This window comes from Castor canadensis, chromosome 14 (assembly GCF_047511655.1).
Source record: "Castor canadensis chromosome 14, mCasCan1.hap1v2, whole genome shotgun sequence".
Lineage (NCBI taxonomy): Eukaryota > Metazoa > Chordata > Mammalia > Rodentia > Castoridae > Castor > Castor canadensis.
In genome coordinates this window covers 40,912,738-40,926,321 of record NC_133399.1, presented here as the reverse complement: position 1 = coordinate 40,926,321, position 13,584 = coordinate 40,912,738, and the positions used below count along the sequence as shown (strand labels likewise).

At 58.8% G+C, this 13,584-nt stretch overlaps 3 protein-coding genes across 13 annotated transcripts; 1 reads left to right on the top strand and 2 right to left on the bottom strand.

Moving 5' to 3' along the window:
* Nucleotides 1-46: 46 nt before the first annotated feature.
* Nucleotides 47-1,120, bottom strand: Rpl36 (ribosomal protein L36). The gene is made up of 4 exons (XM_020166516.2): nt 975-1,120; nt 711-805; nt 259-393; nt 47-182 (listed from the first exon to the last, which is right to left on the bottom strand). The coding sequence occupies exons 2-4, from the start codon at nt 801-803 to the stop codon at nt 93-95; spliced, it is 318 nt and encodes a 105-aa protein (XP_020022105.1). The 5' UTR covers nt 804-805; nt 975-1,120; the 3' UTR covers nt 47-92.
* Nucleotides 1,121-2,716: 1,596 nt separating this feature from the next.
* On the bottom strand, nt 2,717-7,758 carry Hsd11b1l (hydroxysteroid 11-beta dehydrogenase 1 like). Of its 11 annotated transcripts, none has more exons than XM_074054406.1 (11): nt 7,270-7,758; nt 6,827-6,929; nt 6,676-6,715; nt 5,838-5,901; nt 5,287-5,404; nt 5,076-5,206; nt 4,251-4,362; nt 3,877-3,968; nt 3,424-3,517; nt 3,127-3,292; nt 2,717-3,055 (listed from the first exon to the last, which is right to left on the bottom strand). In XM_074054406.1, exons 5-11 carry the CDS (start codon nt 5,357-5,359, stop codon nt 2,860-2,862), a joined length of 864 nt encoding a protein of 287 aa, XP_073910507.1. In that variant the 5' UTR covers nt 5,360-5,404; nt 5,838-5,901; nt 6,676-6,715; nt 6,827-6,929; nt 7,270-7,758; the 3' UTR covers nt 2,717-2,859. The 11 variants fall into 11 exon arrangements, with proteins under 11 accessions (XP_073910507.1, XP_073910504.1, XP_073910505.1 ...); XM_074054403.1 differs by having other exon boundaries at nt 5,287-5,372; XM_074054404.1 differs by having other exon boundaries at nt 5,287-5,372; nt 7,291-7,758.
* Nucleotides 7,759-7,844: 86 nt separating this feature from the next.
* Micos13 (mitochondrial contact site and cristae organizing system subunit 13) lies at nt 7,845-9,653 on the top strand. Its single transcript, XM_020166496.2, has 4 exons — nt 7,845-8,000; nt 8,677-8,854; nt 9,012-9,063; nt 9,423-9,653. The coding sequence occupies exons 1-4, from the start codon at nt 7,972-7,974 to the stop codon at nt 9,518-9,520; spliced, it is 357 nt and encodes a 118-aa protein (XP_020022085.1). The 5' UTR covers nt 7,845-7,971; the 3' UTR covers nt 9,521-9,653.
* Nucleotides 9,654-13,584: the final 3,931 nt, after the last annotated feature.

Here is a 13,584-nt window from a genome sequence, read left to right as displayed (position 1 = left end):
GCTCCTTCTCTACCCCCAGCACCAGGACAGAGTAAGTGACACGGGCTGATGTGAACGGAGACATTTATTGTGGGGACATCGGGGGTGAGGGCTCAGTCCTTCTTGGCCGCTGCCTTCCTCATGGCGGCCAGCACGTTGCTCAGCTCCTCGCGCTTCCTCTTGGCGCGGATATGCGTCCCCACCTGCGGGTGGACGAGGAGGCCCCCATCAGCTGCGCCCACCCGGCCCCGCCCCCGCCCAGCCCGGCGGCCCACCTACCCTTTTCTTGATGAACTTGAGGGCCCGCTTGTCCTTGGAGACCTTGAGCAGCTCCATGGCGCGCCGCTCGTAGGGCGCAAAGCCGCACACCTCCCGGATCATGTCCCGCACGAACTTGGTGTGCTTGGTGAGGCGCTAAGGGACAGGGCCAGTCAGGACCCTGGCCTCCCAGAGCCCGGCGACCCGGCCCTGTGCCACACCACCACCCAGCCCGCAAAAACAAGCCCAAAATACCCGGGGCAGAGGCGGGAGGCAACACAGCAGGATACCACCATTCCCACCTTGGGCAAACTCCTACACGTGCGTAAAAACCCCAAGCTCGCCTCCACGCATCGGAGCTAAATCGGATTTAGCTCCGCCCGCACCGGCAGGGACAGCCCAGGGTGCGGCAACCTCGGCCCTTCTCCCGCCGCGGCCCCACAGCTGCACCCGCAGACCCTACCGGCACTCACCCCGCGGCGCCGGCTGTGCCTCGGCTTGCTCACGTTCTTAGTCACTTTGTGGCCCTTGTTGAGCCCCACGGCCATGGGGTAGCGCAGAGCCATGGCTGCGAGAGGCGAGGGGGAAATAGGGTGACGGCGAGTCCTGGCTCGGCCCCTGCCGCCCGGAAACCCGCGTCCCGGCTCCCTCCGGCGCGCTCGCCGCACCCAGCCACCGTCTAAAGGACACGCCGAGCCGGATGGCGGCGGATGGCACCCGCGTAGAAACCGACCTACCTGCCGGTCTTCAATGGCTTCTGGGGCGGAAGGGCCAGGACCGCGCGGAACTCTGGGATATTTACTCCCATCCGAGCGAGCGGGCCAGAGAGTCAGGAAGGCCGCTCGCGCCCCCTGGCGGCGGGAGGGTTCTGCGGCCTCGTGAGCATGCGCGATGACGCTTGCGGGCCAGAGACCGAGTCAGTCTGTGCGTGTGGCTGTCTGCTGCGGTGCCACCCCTCTGCAGGTAACTAGAGTTGCGATGCCATGGGCACGAAGCTCAAGTGGCAGAGCGTTTGCAAGGATCTGAGTTCAATCCCTAGTAGAGATTTTTTTTTTCAAGTCCAAATCTCAGCCGGGGTGGTGGTGCAAGCCTGAAATCCCAGCAACTGGAGGGGAGGAGGAAGGAGGATCACGAGTTCAAGACCAGCCTGGACTACATAGCAAGTTCCAGGCCTGTTTGGGCTTCGTAGTGAAATCCTATCTCAAAAAATTAAAAAAAAACAGGTTGAAGTTGGAAAGTGCTTGCCTAGCAAACGCAAAACCCTGAGTTCAAACCCCAGTACTGCAAAAAGAAAAAAATAAGTGTGAATCCCATGTCAGCCCCTGTTGGCTAACCCCGTGCCATCAACTGAACCTCTGAGAAACTCAATTTTCATTTGTAGAATAAGGGTAATAGTAATGCTGAACTGGTATCTGGCACCAAAGAAAACCTCCGTGAACGGAAGTTTTCATGAAAAGAGCCGTTGCAGCGCCCCCAGGTGGCATCTCATGGAATTTAAGGTGGTGCAAGGATGAGACGCTAAATAATTTTGAATCATTTGGTGCAAACAAGGCTCTGAATTTTCTGTATTTTCTTCTTCACCCGCCCCTGTCCCCGTTTTTTCTCTTTCAATCCCACTATTCTCCAAGAGAATCTCAATTTCGGGCTGGCCCGATTGGGGTCTTTCTAAGCTGACAGCCCACAGTAGCAGCGTTTGCACTCTGCATTCATTCTGTGCGTAATTGCTTCCTGTATGCAAGCATCACTGCTTTGCTGTCTGCACCTGCTCTGCTACACACAGGCCCACACCTTGCCCGAAAGGGAACAATGTGGGTTCGGGGCATGGCCCGAACGGTAGAGCGCTGGCCTAGCACGGGCCAAGGCCCTGGGGTCAATCCCAGCACCGGGGGGCAGGGAGAGGGGACAGTCTAGTGTGGGAATCCCAGCTTCTGCTACTGCCCTCTCTCCAAGCCTCAGGGTCCTCATCCCCGAATGGGTCCGACCGCCGGCCGCAAAGATGTTCTGAGGCGGTGGCTGTCAAGGGTGAGGGCCCGATGTGCTATCACTGATCCGCGAACCACTACTGCAAACCCATCCTTCCTTCCACCCGGCTCCCCAAGTGAGGCTGGCCTCTGTGTCTCGGCCTCCATTTCTCCACCTGGGAAATGGGTGGGCAGTTCCTGCGCGTCTCCCCACTCACACAAATGGGAAGGCCTGAGAAGCTGAACCACGGATGTACTGCAAGGGAAGAAGTTTTATTATGAAACACGAGGCGGAGTCCAGCTCAGAACCGCTCTCCTGCTCGGCCCGCCATCAGGTGGGCAGCTGGCCGAGAGGCTCCCCGCGGTGTCAAGACTACCAGAAGTTCAGCTGCGGGGTAGTTGGTGCTCCCAGGAAGAAGCAGACTGGGCCAAGTCACACCACTCCCCTGGGCCTCAGTTTTCTCATCTGCAAAGTGGGAGCAACGCTGTCATGGTGACGGCCGGAAAGGCTGAGCTGAGCATTCCAAGACTTTGCAATTGTCTCGGGGCCTTGGTGTGCGCGTGGGTGCGTGTCTCGATTTCGCTGTTCTGTCGTGGCGGCGCGAGGTGTCTCTCAGCGTCCTGGCTGCAAGAGCACGTGGACAGGCGGCCCCGGCGGGGCTCAGGCTGCCGCGGCGTTGGAGACGTTGAGGTCCTGGCGCACGAACCAGGCCCGCGGGCGCGGCAGCCACCCGCGCAGCAGGCGGAGCAGGTGCAGGCGCCACGGGAACACCACGCCGGAGGCGCGCGTGGCGCCGCCGCGGATCACCGCCAGGGCCGCCTGGGGCCCGGGCGCCGCCCTGGCCCTCGTGACGCCCCTGGGGACGGGAGAGCGTGGTGGGGACCGCGGCGGTGGCTGCACGGCCCCCCGCTCGCGCCCGGGCCTCACCTGACGCCTTCGGCGGCGGAGGCGCGGTCTCGGAGGCCCAGCAGGCACATGGTGATGGCCACGTTCACGTCCTGCACGTCCAGCTCCCGCCGCAGCGAGCCGAAGAAGCCGTCCAGCGCGAACTTGGCCGCCGAGTACGGGGTGGAGAAGGACGTGGGCACGCGGCCTGGGGCGCGGGAGCGCGGCGGCTGAGTTCGCCTCCTTCAGGAAGCCTTCCCGCCTGCCGCGGGCTCGCGCGCACCGAACCCGCAGACCTCCCCACTCCAGCCCCGCCGAACCACAGCCGCCTACACGCACCGAGCAACGAGGACACCACCACCAGGGAGCCCTTGCTGTCTGTCAGGCTGGGCAGCGCCAACGAAGTCAGCTGCACGTAACTCAGGAAGTTCACCTGCAGGTGGCGGCCGCGAGTCACTGGGCGAGGCGGCGCCCAGAAGAGGGCGGAGCCTACGCCCCAGCGGGCGGGGCACGCGGACAGACGCGAGGAGCGCCAGCTAGGGGCGGAGTCTAGGACCCCAGGGGCGGGGCCAGAGGGCTGGGTACCAGCTCGGGGCGGGGCAAAAGCCAAGATGGGTGGAGCCTGGGATCTGAGATGGGCAGGGTCGAGGACGGAGGCGGGAAGAAGTGACAGCCAGGGCGGGGCCTAGAACCCAATGGAGGCGGGAAGGAGTACGTCCAGGGGGAAGGCGGGTCTCGGGCGGGGCCTGTGAGGGTGAGGGGCGGGGCCGGAGCCGCGGCGGGGCGGAGCACCTGCATGAGCCAGCGCGTGGCCTGGGCGCTGCGGGACCGCATGCCGGCCGGGGTGCTGCCGATGTGGTTCAACACGAGGTAGTCCAGCCCACCTAGCCCAGAAAGGCCGGTCAGTACTGGGTAGCCTCTGAAGTCCCGCCTTGGGCCACACGAAGCCCCGCCCCCTGAGATCAACGAGCTCTACCCACTCCCTTAATCCTGCAAAGTTTCGTCCCCATTGAATGTGGCCCTGTCCAGAGTTCCACCCCTTAATGCAATGAGCCTTCGCCCTGCAAGCCCCAGGACCCCGTAAGTCCCCGCCCGCAGACACCCGTAACTACTTCCCCTCCCTCCCAATTCTGGTCCTGGCCTCCACTGCAGGCCCCGCCCCTCACCCAGCTTGTCCAGAGCAAACTGCACTACGTGCTCGGGTGCCTCAGGGGAGGCCATGTCCGCTGCGATGTAGAAGACCTTGGGGGCGCCCAGCTTCCGGCAGTTCCCTAGCACCTAGAGGGGTGATCAGAGCTGCCTGCGGGCTTCTGCCCAGGTGGCTCCTCTCCACCTGCCCGCTACATGGAAGATCCCGCCTGAAGCCCCATGCCTGCTCCGTCTCAGGTCCCACTCAAATCATTCCCAGAGCTCAGATTTTTGGCGTCTCTTGAACACCTGCAACATATTTTTTTTTTTTTTGCCACACTGGAATTTGAACTCAGGGCCTACACCTTGAGCCACTCCACCAGCCCTCTTTTGGTGAAGGGTTTTTTTCGAGATAGGGTCTTCAGAACTATTTGCCTGGGCTGGTTTCAAACTGCAATCGTCCTCATCTCTGCCTCCTGAGCAGCTAGGATTACAGGCGTGAGCCACCAGCGCCCGGCTCTTCTTTTTCTAAGGGTGGGAGAACCGAGGCTGAGCAGGTTTGAGACCCCTGGCTATCGGTGTGGCTTGAGCACTGTCAATGCCCCACTTACCCAGAAACACTCCTAAAGGTTTACGTCCAGTCTTCCTGAATCTGCCCAGCCCGTAACCCATGGGAAGGTACTTTTATGTTTCCATTTTGCAAATGAAGAAACTGAAGCTCAGAGAGGTTAAGTGACTTGTCCGAGGTCACACAGGAAGCCTAAATCATTGCAGGAATAGCAACCCACCCTTCTTTCTCCTCCCAAGTCCTCCCCCTTCCACTTCCCACGTTGAACTGGAAATGGGGAAATACGGTGACTCACCTTCTGCAGCAGGGCCTCAGTGGGGGCAGAGAGCACCAGGTGCGAGCCGAGGCGTGCATAGTGATAGGCCAGTTCCTCACCAACACCAGCACTGGCCCCAGTCAGCAGCACACGGGCTCCCTGGAGGCTGGCTGGGAGCAGGGGTGGTCAGGCTTGGGGCAGAGACAGGACAGCCCCCAGGAGTCCTCCCTCCCCCACCCCGAGCACTCACCTGGGTCGAAGTTGTCATCCCAGTAGTAGGTGAGGAACAGGGCCCCCAGCCCAGTGAGGAGCAGCACCTTCATTGCCTCCGAGGGCCTGCAGCAGGAGAGAGGGAGGCCTGCACAGGCCTGGCCAGGGCCGCATGTTTATTGGGTAGGACTTTGTGTGCTATGTGTTCTTATCCCCCACCCTTCTTCTTCTTCTTTTTCTTCTTCTTTTTGTTTGGTGGGACTGGGCTCTTTTTGAACTCAGGTTGTAAAGCAGGTAGATGCTCTACCTCTTGAGCCACTGTCTTCCAGATCTCAGCCTCCCAAGTAGCTAGGATTACAGGTGAGCCACTAGAGCCAGGCTGCCTCCCTCCTTCTGATACTACTCACCATCCTGCCCCAGGGCCTTTGTGCTCGCTGTTCTCTCTGCCTGGAATGCTTTTCCCCAAAGTAACTCTTCTTTCAACTCTCAGCTCACAGGAATGACATACTCCTAAATAAGTGTCCCCCAACTCTGGGGCTAGCTTTCCTACAGCTTTTCCCTAACTCATCCTGTCTCAGCTTCTGTCATTACCTGAAAGAATCTTGGTAATTTGTTACATGTTCACTGTCCCTTTCTCCTCTTGGACTGTCAGCTCCTAGAGGGCAGGAAGGAAAGAGAAACCTGCTTTAGTTTTGTTGAGTGGGTTCCTCAGTGTCCCAAACTGTGCGTGAGACTGAGACTGAGGACAACCAGAGAGAACTCTGTCTGGAGATGCTCAGAGGGTTGACACTCGGGCCTGGATGTCCTGGGGTTAGGATATGATTTGAGATTTGTGGGTTGATTTACTTGTTCCAGGGAGGAAAAAAAGAAAAAGAAAAAAGCCCAAATCTCTCTCTCTCTCAGCAGTACTGGGATTTGAACTCAGGGCCTTAGGCTTGCTAGGCACGTGCTCTACCACTTGAGTCACTCCACCAGTCTTGTCTTGGATATTTTTGAGATAGGGTCTCCTGAACTATTTGCTTGGGCTGGATTCGAACCCCATTCCTCCTGATGTCTGCCCCCTGAGTATCTAGGATTAGATACTCAGGTCTGGGCTACGGGATGCATTCTTAAAGTGTCAGGGCCATCGGTCTCCTCAGTAAAGGCTACAGGCCCATTATATCTTGGGATTACCGTTCTCTGAAGTCCATGAGACAAGGGGAGGGAGCTTCCCAAATCCAGAAAGCTGAGAGGGCCCAGGGGGAGGCGGTGGGGTTGGGGTCTCCCCCTCTACAGGCAGCCCTGAGTTCTTTACCCCCACTGCCTTCTGGGCCTTTCCGAGACTCCTTAGCCCCTGCTGGTCCCTTCTCTCCCAGGGCTCCTCACCTCCCTCCTGGACTCCTAACCTTGCCTTCTGCCTGATTCCCCTCCATCCTTTTGGCCTCCTCACCTCCTCCCTGGTTCTCCCATCCCCAAGGTCCCATCCTTTCCTGTTGACAGAGCCAAGAGGATCTTCGTTAAAAAAAAACAAAAATCGGGCTGTGCCCCTTCCAGGTTCAAACCTCAGCGCTTTCACCGCTCAAAAGGAGACCAAACCTCACCTGGGCCGGTGAGTCTGGCTCCTTCTCACATGTGTACTGATCCTTTCAGTACAGTACTGAAGAGCAAACTCCTCAATCTTCCTCGTGCAAGAGCCAGCGTGCCCTTAGCGAGAAACGCGCCCCCATCACCCCATTTTCACAGGCAGCCCATGAGACCCAGGGCTGAACCCTCTTCATATCCTCTGACCACAGCAGCCCAGCGGGGGCGGGGGGCCGGATGGATGGATGGATGGACGGTCAGGTAGACAGATGGATGGACAGATGGGCGGATGGAAAGAACGGGTAGATGGATGGCTGAAGCGGCTAGGTCAGGATGCGGGAGGAACTAGGGGAAGGAGACTTGCAGAACGCACTGGCCACCTTGACCTCGCCCGGCCTCAGCTTCCCTTCTGGACAAAGGGGGCGTATGGCTCACCGCGCACCTCGACCTTGCACTCACTCACTTGGGCCTCAGTTTCCCCTACCATACAGCAGTAGTGGGATCCAGGCCTAGGATCGAAGAGAACGTGGTCCTCCGGCCTCCTTTCCAGACGGCGTCCGGTCTGAGCCCCCCGACCGCGCCCCCTTCCGTAGGGTCCTGAGTCACGTGACCCTGAGCCCAACTCCTCGGGGGAGGGGCTGGCCGTTGAGACTCCGCGCCCGAGCGTTGCCAGGCAACGGCCTATGCCGGGTTCCTTCCCTTCCAGCCGCGATGTGACCGTACCCCTTTGACGGGAAGCCACGCCTCAATTACGTGAACGAGGCCCCGGCTCTCTCGAACAAACCCGCCCTTGCGTTGCCGTGACAACTGCTTTCTAGGCTTCCTCTTCCTAAGTCCGGGCCCTTAGTCCCTCGCGCGGGCGCGAGAGGATCTTCCATCTTTCTGAAACACCTTCAGGCTTTACTCTGGACGCCCAACGCCTCCTGTATTTCACACTTCATAATCCGCCGAACTACATTTCCCATCAGGCGTCGCGGCCCGGCTCTTTCTGGAATATTGTTGACTACATTTCCCTGAAAGCTTTGCGGCTACCAAGCTAAGGAAATTTCCAGTCCCGGAGGCCTTTGCGGCTGACAAGAGGACTACATCTCCCAGCAGCCTCTGAATCGCCGTAACCGGAAGCAGCGGGAGAGTCGAGTGTCCTTGCGCGCGGAGCGGGGCGACCATGGTGGCCAGAGTGTGGTCGCTTATGAGGTGCGTGGGGCCGGGTGGGCCCCGAGTCCCTGAGATAGTTTCTTGCTGCAGACACCCACTCCCATCGGTTTAGTCTCCCCCATTCCCTTTGCTTCGCATGGTGTCAGCCCCTCTCCGTATGGCCCACATAGGAAAACGGGCTCATTGGGAAACAAGCTTCCCGCAGTCGTCATCGCCTCCTTCCTGCCTCTCAGCGAGCCCTCGTCGTCCGACCCATTGTGGCCAAGAGTCCTGCGAGGCTCAGTTGCCGTGTCTGTGATTTGGGAACGCCCGCCGCTCGTGGCTGTCCTGATGCTAATTCGCACCCTGAGCCGAGAGTGTGCCCGGCAGGAAGCGCCTGGGGACTTTTCGAAGAACACGGGGGTTGCTCGCTGAGGGTCCCTCCCTGAGCTGGAAGGCTGCTGGAAGGTCAAAAGTCTTAAATGTCCACTGTCCCCTGCACTGTGCAGGACCTCGAATGACCCAGTGTCTCCTTTTCTGGCGTTGGTTTACCAGTTAAAGTGGCCCTGATTTGCATAATGTTAGTTGAACGCTGTGTCTAAGAGGGGTCCCACAGTGCCCTCTGTTTCCCATTCTAGCATGTCACCCACTGGACTGTGAGACCCCTGGAGGGTCAGATTCTGTCGTAGGTGGCCTGCGGTGTCCACTAAGCTTCTGTCCCCTCCCCTGCCCACAGGTTCCTCATCAAAGGCAGTGTAGCTGGGGGCGCCGTCTACCTAGTCTATGACCAAGAGCTTCTGGGGCCCAGCGACAAGAGTGAGGCGGCCCTGCGGAAGGCCAAGGAGGTGGTGCCCCCTGCCATGTACCAGTTCAGCCAGTACGTGTGCCAGCAGACTGGCCTGCAGCTACCACAGGTATCCAACGCTGGAGTGAGGTCTGGGCTGGGCAGGAGGTCAGCTCTGGGGTGACGTTGGGTCCTTCCATCCCTTCCTGGTGTCCTCTGTCAGTGGGGGTGATGGCGTTGCTCACCCTTCCCCATTTTCCATCCCCTCTGCTCCTCTTTCTTCCCAGCTTCCAAACCCGCCAAAGATCAACTTCCCCATCCGAGAGTCCTGGAATTCAGGTAAGCCGCTGCCTCTGCGTGGGGGGTGCCCGGACACCCCAGCCTAGCTCCTCTCCCTGGTTTCCTAGCCATCCCTTTCTGTCTTTCTCTCTTTCTGCTCCTTGTGGATCTAAAAGAGACAGGGCAGAGATTCCAGGCAAAGGCACCATGACGGCGCCTCCTTGGAGGGCTGACTTGTGCATTGCCTGGTAGAACAGGAGGGCTGTGGCTGGGGCCACATCTGAGCTGGTCCTGTGAGCAAGCCCCTCCCCTGCCTCTGCCTCAGTTTCCCTGTTGGAAGTTGCTGCCTGTAGGCTTCCCTGGGGGTTGGCTGAGATGTGGGGGGTGGATCTCACCTGGCACCCACACCCTCCCCACAGGGATCATCAGGGTGATGTCGGCTCTGTCTGTGGCCCCTTCCAAGGCCGTCCAGTACTCCAAGGAGGGCTGGGAGTACGTGAAGGAGCACACCAAGTAGCCAGCCAGCAGAGGTCGCCCACCCTGGCAGAACAGGGGCAGGGACACCGCAGACTCAAAACTCCACAGTAGGATCCCACTCTTGAGGGCAGCTCCCGGCCTTGCTGGCCCAATAAAGGACTTTGGAAGTGTCACCCTAAACCACGTGCTGGCCTGGGGGGATGGGGTGGGCCTGTTGGACCCTGGAATTCTGGCTTCTGGTGGTTTCTTTGGCTTGACCCTGACCTCAGGCCACGGTTCGCCCTCTGCCACTGGAGCAGCGGGCATGGTATGAGGAGTCTCAGCAGATCGCTGGTCCCAGTGCTCTGCCCGGAACTGGGGTTGAGCGGTTGAGAGGTGAGCCTGAGCTGGGGCTCACGGTACTTGGTGAGTCGAGCCTGAGTGGGGCAGTGTAAGAGGGACTCCTTTGTGTGAGACATGGCTGAGGTCCCCTGGGCCTCTGAGTCTCCAACTTGCTGACCTCTTTGTTCCTGTGGTACAGGCCCATCCTCTCCTCGGTGTCCCCTTCATTCCACACTCTCCAACAACCTGAGAACCCAGGGTGGTTGGTGGTCATGGCCGCTCGGTCCAGAACACAAGGACCCTGTTCTCTCAGCCTTGTGCCCCAAACGTCCTTTCTCCCTGGCATGCTTCCCCTGACTCCTCTGCCCTACACTGGACCAGCTGCCTGTGGCCTGAGTATGTCTCCCCTTTGGGCTGTGAGCTCTGGGAAGATCGGCCTGTCTAGTAGCTCAGGGAGGCCACTGGCACGCAGCCACAGAGGTGGATTATGGCCGGGGCCAGGGAGCATGTACCCTGGCAGATAGGAGAGGGTGTGTGTAGGTGGGGGCCAGGCTCATTCCCAGGCTGCCGCCCTGGGAGCTGGAACAGGAACCCTATTCCTAGGAGTTCTGGGGTTTACGTGGCTCCATTTGGGGAGATAGGTAGCTCAGGAGGGGATAGATGTTACAGATGAGGGGGTAGAGAGCAGAGGCCCGGGCAGCTCCCTAGGCTGACTCAGAACTCTAGATGCTCTAGAGAGAAGCCAGCCAGCAGGGGAGTGGGGTGGTGTGGCTGGGTGTCACTGTGTGTCCCCAAGAATGTGCTCTCTCACATTCACTGCATTATCTGGAGGCTGCTTTGCTCCCTGTGCAGCTCCAGAGAGGTGCTAGCTCTTGTTCAGGGTGGGAGCAGTCCCTGGAGAGGGCAGGAGGAGGGAGTAGGAGAGCATCCGTCTAGACTATGCCCATCCACCAAGGCTGGCAGTCCTGGGAAGGGCAGGTACCAGGCCAGCCTTTTAAGGTACTTTTAAGGCCAGGTTCAACACCTGCTGCATCCACCCTGCAGCCTAGGTTGCTAACCAACACAAACCTTCCCAGGACATGGGATTTTTGGTGACCCAGTCCCAGGCCTTGGCACACAGGAGGGGTTTGTACTTGAGCTCCTAGTGCCAGGCTGCCTCCACCTTTCACACAGGTGAGGTACCAGAGCCTCATGACCATCTGTTAGGAGTCAGATCTGGAAGATGGACCTGCCAGGCACTCCTGCCCCAAAGGAAGACAGCTGTTAGGGCTGATGTTGAGTTACTTTGGAAAACCTTGTAAGTCCCCAGTCAAAAAACAAAACAGGAGAGCCTTTGGGGGCAGTGATGGCAACCAAGGTGGGTTTGTGACCTTGACCATGAAGTTCTGCTCTGGGCCATGAGTCTGACTTGTCTGCCAGCCTGAACGTGGGAGCAGCATGTAGCGGGGGACGGGGTGAGGGACCTTAGAACTGGGGCCAGAAGGGCAGAGGTGGCCCTTGCAGGATGGGTAGGGGAACACCGGGCCATGCCCACATCAGGCTATGCTCAGCTGCACAGACTACGTAGGGACAGACACTTACAAATGAGGAAACTGAGGCAGGTACCTGTTAGAGCAAGTCAGGGATGGACTCTGCACAGCTTTGACTAGCCAGGCCATGAGGGATGGGAGCAGAGAATAGGTAATGCTGCCTGTATGACCAGGTGTCATGACCAGGGACACCCAGTGGCCACCTGTAATCATGGCTGCCCCTTCCCAGCTGTTCATGGCAGCGACACTCTGCTCCACCCATCCAGGGAGGGAGCAATGACTGGGCAGCAGAAGCAGAGGTAACCAGGAGCATCACTAACTCTGAGAACCTCCAAAGGCACAGACCAGGGGGCGCTGGGCTGAGAGCATGGGTGGAGGGCTGAGCTCTGACAAGGACACCAAGCAGCCCACAGCTGTTGCCAGCCTTCCCCGCCCAGAATGGTTTATTTCAGCAGGGATCATGCTGAGCAAGCATGTGGAGGGCTCTGGGGCCCTGTAGAATGGGGCAGCTGGGGGTTGGGGGGCGGGAACAAGCCCACAGTGGCTCTTACTCGTGTTAAGCAGCCTGTTTCAAAGCTGAGCACAGTTCAGCACTGAAGGTGATGTCCAGCTGTCTTGTCAGCCTCAGGCCCCTGGTCACCAGGAAAGGCTCAGGTCCTTTGCCCCTCTTGATCCTGCCACAAAGGTCCACATGCAGAGTTGTCACTTCTTGGGGACTCATTGGTGCTTTTCCTTCCTGTATGCCACAGCTTTCTATGTGATAGCCCAGCATGCAGGCTGCCCCAGGGAAAGGACCCCAAGTTACATCCAAATTCCCAGAGTTCTGGAATTCAGCACAGAGCCTGGTGGGGAAGGGCTGCTGGATGGGCGGATGCACACCTGCTTGATGGGTGGGTGGGTGAGTGGACGGATTGATGCTGGGGGGATGAATGTACAAGGACTCTGGTTTGGCCCAAACCCACAAAGCACTGGTCTATCCTGGCGAAGAGTCTTGCAGTATAGACCAGGTGGCAGAGAGGCTTGAAGCTGGCTCCAGTGGAGGGACAGCTGAACATGAATGTTCTCTGGCTGGCTGACACCCAGGCAGGAGTAGGCACACTTGTGTACCTTATGCTGAAACCAAGAGCTGGTTGTCCTTGGGGATGCCCTGGGACCCAAATCTGGGCCCTAGAGCAAGGTGGGCCTCCACGGTTGCCAGCCTCACCCTCCGGCACCACAGGACCAGGCCTGGGAAGGGGGAAGGCTCTCACAGCAGTTCAGGAGTGTCCTGCCCCTGGCCTGCCTGGCTTCCTGGAGTGGGGCAGGTGCTGGGAGCAGCCTGTGTCCTCAGGCCGGTCCTGCAGAGGCACAGTGCTGGGCATGCACAACCACTGGCTGCCCCTCTGCTTTCCAACACACACACACCTCTCGTGTTTCGTCTCAAAGTACAAAGGTCACATGAAGATGTCCACGCGATCACAACTAAGTGTGTTGGCAAGGAAGTGTGTAGAGTGGCAGCTGTCAATCTCAGCAGGCTTGGCAGGGCACTGGTCCCCTACCATGTACCCTGTGCACAGTGCTGCTGAGCCAGCACACCTGGGAAAGCTTGGCAAAAGGAGCAGCCAAGTAAGTGCACGTGAGGGCAGACACAGATAAATATCGCATGGTCGTATTTACGTAGGAACACTGGGCCTTTTGGAGGCTTCCTGACATCCATGTGTCTGTACACATTCAGACACAAATGGTGTCAGGACAGACAACTGCAAGTCACCAAGAACCCCAGTGATGCACGCAGTTCATGGTGAAACAAAGCTATGACATGTGGCCTCTCCAGTTCCGAAATGACACCTGGGGGACAGTTGCATTCAGCCACTGTGTTGGACTCAAGATGTGCCTTTGCCAGCCCATCTGGTGGCTGCACATCTCACAGCAGGCTTGGGCTGCCACACAGCAGCCAGGTGGCCACACCTTTCTGTAAGCAGTAGCCATCTCTGAGGCCCATGGCACTATCTGAAGCCTTCACATCTGTTCTGGAAGGAAAGCAGGCCCTGACTGGGGAAGACCTTGTGCCTTACTGCCCTTCAGCGGGTGAGAAGCCTGGTTAGGGAAACCAAGTGCAGCCACAAACAGCCCTGGGCACTGTGAACAAGCACTTCTGGGAACTCCACAGCAGCCCCTGTCCGCCACCTCAAGCTCCATCCCTGAACAAGAAGCTGGGCTTAGCGTGGAACACGACTTCCTTTCATTGGCAGAAAAAAGGAGATGACACACTGAA

Bases quoted from the DNA above. Each gene is read 5' to 3' on its own strand.
- Hsd11b1l (XM_074054402.1), bottom strand. The intron at 4,363-5,075 runs GTGAGTCACCGT...TCACCCCTCTAG, and splicing joins CTGAGGCCCTGCTGCAGAAG to GTGCTAGGGAACTGCCGGAA. The intron at 3,056-3,126 runs GTGAGGCCCGGG...TCCCGTCCCCAG, and splicing joins TCCGCCGCCGAAGGCGTCAG to GGGCGTCACGAGGGCCAGGG.
- Rpl36 (XM_020166516.2), bottom strand. From the start codon at position 803: ATGGCTCTGCGCTACCCCATGGCCGTGGGGCTCAACAAGGGCCACAAA. The intron at 394-710 runs GTGAGTGCCGGT...CCTGTCCCTTAG, and splicing joins GGCACAGCCGGCGCCGCGGG to CGCCTCACCAAGCACACCAA. The intron at 183-258 runs GTAGGTGGGCCG...GTCCACCCGCAG, and splicing joins TCAAGTTCATCAAGAAAAGG to GTGGGGACGCATATCCGCGC.
- Micos13 (XM_020166496.2), top strand. From the start codon at position 7,972: ATGGTGGCCAGAGTGTGGTCGCTTATGAG. The intron at 8,855-9,011 runs GTATCCAACGCT...CTTTCTTCCCAG, and splicing joins CTGGCCTGCAGCTACCACAG to CTTCCAAACCCGCCAAAGAT. The intron at 9,064-9,422 runs GTAAGCCGCTGC...CCCTCCCCACAG, and splicing joins CCGAGAGTCCTGGAATTCAG to GGATCATCAGGGTGATGTCG.